The sequence below is a fragment of the Mchenga conophoros genome, linkage group LG15 (assembly GCF_057382185.1).
Source record: "Mchenga conophoros isolate Kocher_MC1m ecotype Shallow Benthic linkage group LG15, M_conophoros_male_GT1.1, whole genome shotgun sequence".
Classification (NCBI taxonomy): Eukaryota; Metazoa; Chordata; class Actinopteri; order Cichliformes; family Cichlidae; genus Mchenga; species Mchenga conophoros.
The window spans coordinates 5251445-5258569 of NC_140540.1; the positions used below are offsets into that span (position 1 = coordinate 5251445).

Consider the following 7125-nt stretch of genomic DNA (forward strand, 5'->3'; position numbering starts at 1 on the left):
ACAAATGCGCAACAATACAGACGTCATGTTTTTTTGTTTTGCAGAGTACCAACAATTCATTCAAGAAAGAAACCAAACCTCTGAGTTTTTGTTTGTGTGACAGACACCTCCACGTTTTATGGTAACATTTTAAATAAACCGTATTCATGCTTAGATGGCAAGTTTAAACAGAAGGTATATAAAAGTATCCCTCTGCACTAAGAGACCATTTTAAGTCAACGTAAGCACTGTAGGAACAGAACCGTCACATCAAATATTACACAGTCACATGCACAATGTACAAAAACACTTAACACTGCAGAAACTATCAGTAATAGAAAAGATGAAAATGTTATTTATTGTTATACTACATAAGTCATATGTATAGATTAGTAGTGTGCTTATGTGTTGTAATACACTTCATGTAAAAAACAAAACAAAACAAAAAAAGCTACAGTATCATAGCTGCCATTAATTTCTGTCCAGAAATTGCTTCAGAGCTACTTTTACATTTCTTAGTGCAAATGCAAAGTTATCTGACATACACTGGGTTTGGATTTTAAGGCCATGATTACAAAAGAGAAACTTAAACTTAACTGTACATTAAAAATATCTGGATTTTGAAAGGCCATTTATGCACAACGACTGGTCTTCATCAAGAGTTCTAAAAGATGGGGTTTTTATTAGTGGACTAAAAAAAAATTACAATAAAAAGTTGGAAAAAAGTAGCTCTATAAACACATGTAAACATACAGGAAAAACTCTGCTCTTGAAGGCAGTCAATATTGAAATATTAATATTACGGCCATGTGTTGTTTACACTCAAACAGGCCTTAACTACAAGTGGAAAAAGCCAAAAACAAAAACATTTACAAAGGGATGTCAGGGAAGCATTTAAATGGCCATGAAGACAGTTCACACAGGAACATCTGCCATCAACATGATGGGAAAGACAAAGTTTAACTGTCAACTGGCCACACCATAACTTTCAACTCACATTTTCCAAATTGAGCTTCAACAAAAGACACTGTGTAGGCACATGTAAGTCTGACTACGCTGACAGGCGAAGAAGCCCTGAACACATTCAGTGTGACACAAGAAACCGTCAGAGTTTTTGTTGCAACTGTAACTGCTGCATGAACTCAATTGGACTTGAATTTCACTGTCAACTTCGTGTCTGTCAAGCAACGCAAAAGACAACTACCATGAATGATGCAAGTAATTTTTGCAACAAGACATATGATCAGACTGATTTATACATAGATTCTCTTTTCAAACACCTTCTCATGTTGTATCCAGATTTAAATGACCAGTGTCAGGATTTAAATTAAGCTTTGTTGTACTACAACTACACTGAGAGAAGAAATTCTTAGAGCTTCTGAGTTTTGATTGCTAAAATTGTCACCAGCACGGACACAGCTTCAGTGGAAGAGATCTAGTCCGGCTCAGTGAGGAAGAACATTGAGCTGCGTCTGCCTTATTTGGTCCCCAACACAACAAGCCAATAGTAGTCCAGCAGTCAGCACTTGAAGTATGTGGCTGTCCAAAGCTGTCATTTTTGCAGCGTGTCCTTCGCAGACAGGCTGTTGACCCATACATTGCGTTTTTCACCTTTTTTTTTTAAAGATTTCTAAAAAAAAAACCAAGAAACTACAGGCTGACAGCAAAGTGTACAATGTCCACCGAAAAATTTATAAGGGTGTTTTTGTATTTTCAATTTATAATCTTAGCACACCGACTGCTTCTTTCAATAAATATTTCCCCTCATACAGGTGCACAACACATGTGCACGTTGGTGGCCAGCTGGCCGCCTCCTATAATGTTACAATGAGTGCGACTCTTAAATGAGAGACAATAAAAAGTCAACACCAACTTTTTTTTTTAGGTTAGCTTGGTGTGTCAGGGCCCTAAGGCAGCCGGCAGCCTAAATGTAGGCCACAGCATGCTGCCTATCTGAGAGTCCGGGGGGTGGGTGTGTATTGTGGGGCACGCATTACTTTCGGTCCATCTGTCTCTGTATGCAACCAACCACCAATCCTTGTCTTCCTTCCCATCTCAAGTCTATAGGATTACTATGAAGGCCTAGTTCAGGTCTAATCTGCTTTTAAACTGGACTGAACAGATCGCTCTTTCTCATTCTCTGTCTTCTTCCAAAAGAGTGGCCTGCAGTTTAACACAGATGCTGGTGTCTCCGCTCCGCAGAGCCTGAAGAAAGAGGTCTGTTTGTTTTTTCAGCCGGTCTATGTCGTTCTGCGTGCGCTGGTTCTGCTTGAGGAGCTCCTTGGTACGGAGTGTGATGTCTAGCAGGCCAGATTTGCTCAGGATGTTGTAAGTGTTGCAGAAGCGCTTCCTTCTTGTGTCAGCATCACCGTCACTGTCGTTACCTTCACTCAGTGAGACGACCGCTGGGGAAACAGGGAGTGTAAAGTTTTTGGATCCAGTAGCATGACTGAAAGACAGCAAAGTCGTACAGTCTGCCTGGCTGACAGCCGATGAAGGCCTCTCCCTCACAGGAGTGGTGTTGGTTTCTCCTGTTAAGAGACATGATCTGCTCTGGAGCAAAGGAGACATTGTGGTGGGGGTTGCAGGAAGACCAGGAGTGGTTGGGCCAGAGTTACCAGCACTATTACATAAACTTCTCTGTGGCTTCTCTCGCTGACAGTGTTCCCGAGTGATGGAGGTCAAAGTACTACATTTCTCTGACCCTGAAGAAGAAGAGGAGGAGTAAGTTGAGGGGGCAGTTCCTCTTCCTGAGGAGCTAGAGCTGTCCCCGGGATGTGGGGCAATCTTTGGGTAGGATTTTAGGATTGGAAAATACTTCTTAGGGCGTCTGTGTTTAGAGTTGGCCTCTTTGGTGCCTGAGGAAGCTTGACGAGAAACCACAGGCTGGATAAAGACCACCTGAGGCTGCTGAACCACCTCCACAGTTGGACTAAACCCCCAGGGCTTCAGAGCAGGAGGATTCTCTCCAGGCTGCAAACAACAAGAGGGATATTGAAAGCTCTGAAAATCAGGTCAGCATCACAGCTCATACAGTTCCTTAAGGAGCTCCTGGGTGCTCACATAGCAACCAGTTGTTGTGTGATCATCTCATTTCTTTCTGAAGAGTACCCACACAGTACAAGTCTACATACCACACTTTAACCCAAAAAGGACATATTTATGAGACAGCTGTCATTCTCCACTTGCCATCACTAGCAGAATCTCCAGTCTTCAGTGGGTTTAAGCAGTTTTCACACACAACCTTGGGACAATGTTGGAAGAATCAGGTCAAAACATCATCCTAAGTTACCCTTTCTCATACAACACATACAGACCCAAGTCCATTTCAGATGTGCTCTCATTACAGGAAATACAATGATACAGTGTTATAGGTGTAGGCGCCGGAGCTAATACACATGACACCCACTCGCTGAGGTTACACCATGCAAATACCTGTGCACAATCAAGCATCACACAGTGCTCTACTAGGTTACCAATCATTTAATGTTTGACCTGACCACTTCTGACTTTGTGTTCTCACATGTGTCCCCGTCTGCTAATGTCTAGAAAAGCTCAAAGCTACAGAACATGTGTGAAAATGGTTTTAGAAACCACAGAATTACAGTTAGCAAATAAGGTTTTCGTTTCGCTTTTCTCAGTAGCTCCCCCATATTCTCTGTCACACATTTTCACACATCCAGTTACTTGCCATCTCTGGGGGCACTGAAATAAATCTTTTGCACACAAATATCGCTAAATCAACTTCCTTGTCAATATAGATGGCCTGGCCCACCAATTTCTGACTTTAATGTCAGGCCCTGACATGTGGCTCATTCCTTAGGAGAAAAACAAGTGTGACCCAATCAGTGCACCCGAATTTATTATTTCTGCTAAAATAAACTGGAAAAACAAGGCAAAAAAAATAAGCTTGAGATGCACACAGTTACATTTTATGAAGACAAATCCTTGAAAGCTGTACTTTATCAAAACACCATGTTGGTATCACCGAAACACAATTAAGAGCAACACCACTATTCCTAATGAAATTCTTCAGATGCCATAAGAAAAAAAAGGCATAATTAAGACAACATAGTTCTTGGTTTGATACTGTGAATGGAATTCAAGAGATTATTTATTTTGGGGGTTTTTTGTTTGGGTTTTTTTTTCTCGTTGGAATATTGTGGTTTTATAATGAAGTCTTTCCCCAAATTACCTGCTTGAGCAGGACATTGTTCATGATGATCATGGGAGAGAGCCCACCCACCACTGCAAGTCCAGAAGGGTGGGTCCCTGAGCCAGTGGTCCGTGGTCCCTGCTGTACAACAGGGTGTGGTGAATCCTCAGAATCTGTGGTGTCCATCGTGCTCATGTGCTCTGAGCTCGCATCTATAGATCAGATGAAAGGGGTTAATTGGGGTTCAATTCAAATTAAATGTCATCTTCAGAAACACTTCAATATTTTGATATGAAGGAGTGTAACTAAACCTGAAAAGCCAGAGTCTCTCTCTGAATCAGCTTGGGAGCGTCCAGGCTTCATGATGACAGGAAGGTTTCCTGCCCTGGTGTGATTCTCTGCCTTCCTCTTTGTGGTCATCGCTCTTCCCGCAGCACTGACAAGGTCCAGCTCTCCGGAAGCTTTCACAAAACTACATCAGCACATCAAAGGCGAAAGCTGAGACAACACTAAGTAGGCCCTCTTTACATAGCAATGGCAGGACATAAAGTTGTAAAGTCAGAAATAGACACTGTTGGTCATCTTTTTAGCTGACGCGACCAGTTACATAGACATAAAGTTTTTTAAGACTGTAATAAACAACTCCCTCTTCTTGGTGTGGGTGCTTTAGATTCATTTGACCTCATTAAACAATTCCAGCTGAATTTATAAGAACACAAACCCACAATATTAGCCATTGGGTCATCTTTTATTTATATTTCACCCAAAACGTGTGTGATTAACGTAACTAAATGGAAATACAAGAAAACTTCGCCTGCATAAAATATAAATGTCAAATTATTCAGCTGTACCCAATCTACATAGATAAATACAGTCACTAAATAAAGCTATTACAGTGCATGCGATGAAGGGTAGTTCTTTGGGATAAATAACTACCGTTTAAAGTAACTTACAATAAGACAAAGAACACTTGTGAAACGCAAAATAGACGACCTCATTATTACAGTCAGGATTAGCTACGTTAAGCTAACCAACTAGCTAACCATTGTTTACGCTAACCAAAGGTTGATAGCCAAGCTAACGTCAGAGCGTCAACTCGCACTAGTACTATACTGTCACTATTAGTAGTGACAGTATACACACACAAAAAACCGCAAAACGTTTAAAACTTCGAATACACCTACTTCGTCCTTGGTGCTGCTTAAACGTCGTAGTCCTTAAAGCCGACGTATACGACCGTATATCCGGGTAGAGGCTATAGCTGCAACTCAACAACTTCTCTTCGGTGGGGTCGCTGGTGCTGCTGCCCAGATACGTTGACTAGAACTCGCTGGTCCACGGTACCGTACACGAGACAGACCGCCCCTCCCTGCCCTGTCTGCTCGGTCACATGTGGAGCACGGTGGCAGCCGCCTATAGCAGATAGGTTTAATTATCCCCTTTGAGGTTCAAAGTCAAAAGCTGGTAACCGATGGTGGATGAGTTTCTGGTCACCTCATATAGCAGCCATTGTTCAAATACGTCGAAATGCAAAGGACGGTATATTCGTTAGAGCCACTGTGCCATATTTGGTAGTTAAAGGCGTGCCCTTGTCTGGAGTGTCAGCCACGTCACGTTCTCTTAGCTACAGTGCCCGCCCACCTAGACTTCTCCTGCCTCTGATTGGACAGTGGCGCCAGCAGCTGAAAAACGTGACCGCTGCCAAATGTGTGGCAAGTTAAAGGACATTGTGTTCGCTGTGCAGTTAGAGGTGTACTGTACAGCGTAGGCATCTCAAATGCACCGTTGGGGAATCCAGTGACGTGAGAGTGATCTGTTAGGCTATATTACATAATATCGTGGCTGGCCTGCAGCTAACCCAAGGAGCTCAAGTCTCCTCTGCAGCATGTCTGAAGAAATAAACAAAAGACGAGAACCTCGGAACGAACTAGAGGCCTCAAGCGTGCCGTATATGAGTAGACAAAGCCACACAATCTCATAAGAGAAGGAAAATGCTCATGTGTAAACATTTAAAATAATCAGTACCTATTTCGTTTAAAATAATTTAATAGAAAAACATGTAAAACAACAGCCAAAAACAAAACGTGGTTTATTCTTGCGTACAATTGTGACCAAAAGGATAACATGAAAAGTTAAAACTACTTTTATAATCTTAATTTGAATACAATTTGTGCAGAGTAATGGCTATAAGGTGCTTGTTTGCATTGCACGTGACCCCAGAAAGAAAAGGGGGCAGTCAAGCTGAAGAATGAATCCTATGAAACTTGGTATAGCTTAGGAGGCAGCGGAGACTTGGGAGGGAGCTGACAAGTACCAGCAAGCCAAGCAGAGTACATTCATGGGAGTGGCTGAAGAAAAACCCGGGTGTGGAAGGAGTTCAGTGAGACCATGGAGCTGGACTTTCATTCAGAGGACAAAGAGGCTTCCCATGTACATTGTATACTGTGCTGCTGACTACACATGGCATCATCCAGACATTGCTCAAGTGTTGTCCATCATATTTGACAACCACCAGTCTTTAGGCCTGTGTAGCTGGGGACTTATTCACTTGGTCCCATATCGTCACCATGGTTGTCACAAAGTGGCGGATAAGATATTGCCACGGTCACATGTCTTCAATACCTCAATAGCCAGGTCGTGGAGTACTTCGAAGATCTCCTCAATTCAACTGACACACCTGCAGTGGAAGCTGAGACTGAGGACAAAGAGGACAACTTCCCACATCCCTGTGGCTGAGGTCACTGACATAGTTAAACAACTCCTTAATGGCAGGGTTTCCAGGGTGGATGAGATTCACCCTGAGTTTCTCAAGGCTGTAAATATTGTGGAGTTGTTGACATTAGGTGGACGTCAGGAGCCGTCACACTGAACTAGCAGATTGGGGTGGTGGTTCTTGCAGACGTTCTTCTCATTACGAAAGGGGGCTGGTACATGTGTTCCAACCTTTGGGGATCACCCTTCTTAGCTTTGCTTGGAAGGAGGAAGGAGGA

At 42.6% G+C, this 7125-nt stretch overlaps 1 protein-coding gene across 1 annotated transcript; it reads right to left on the bottom strand.

Moving 5' to 3' along the window:
- Nucleotides 1–302: 302 nt before the first annotated feature.
- cipcb (CLOCK-interacting pacemaker b) lies at nucleotides 303–5703 on the bottom strand. Its single transcript, XM_085247383.1, is given in 5 exon segments — nucleotides 303–2121; nucleotides 2123–2952; nucleotides 4175–4347; nucleotides 4447–4607; nucleotides 5320–5703. Coding segments are annotated over 4 exon segments (1161 nt in total). The 5' UTR covers nucleotides 4556–4607; nucleotides 5320–5703; the 3' UTR covers nucleotides 303–2072.
- Nucleotides 5704–7125: the final 1422 nt, after the last annotated feature.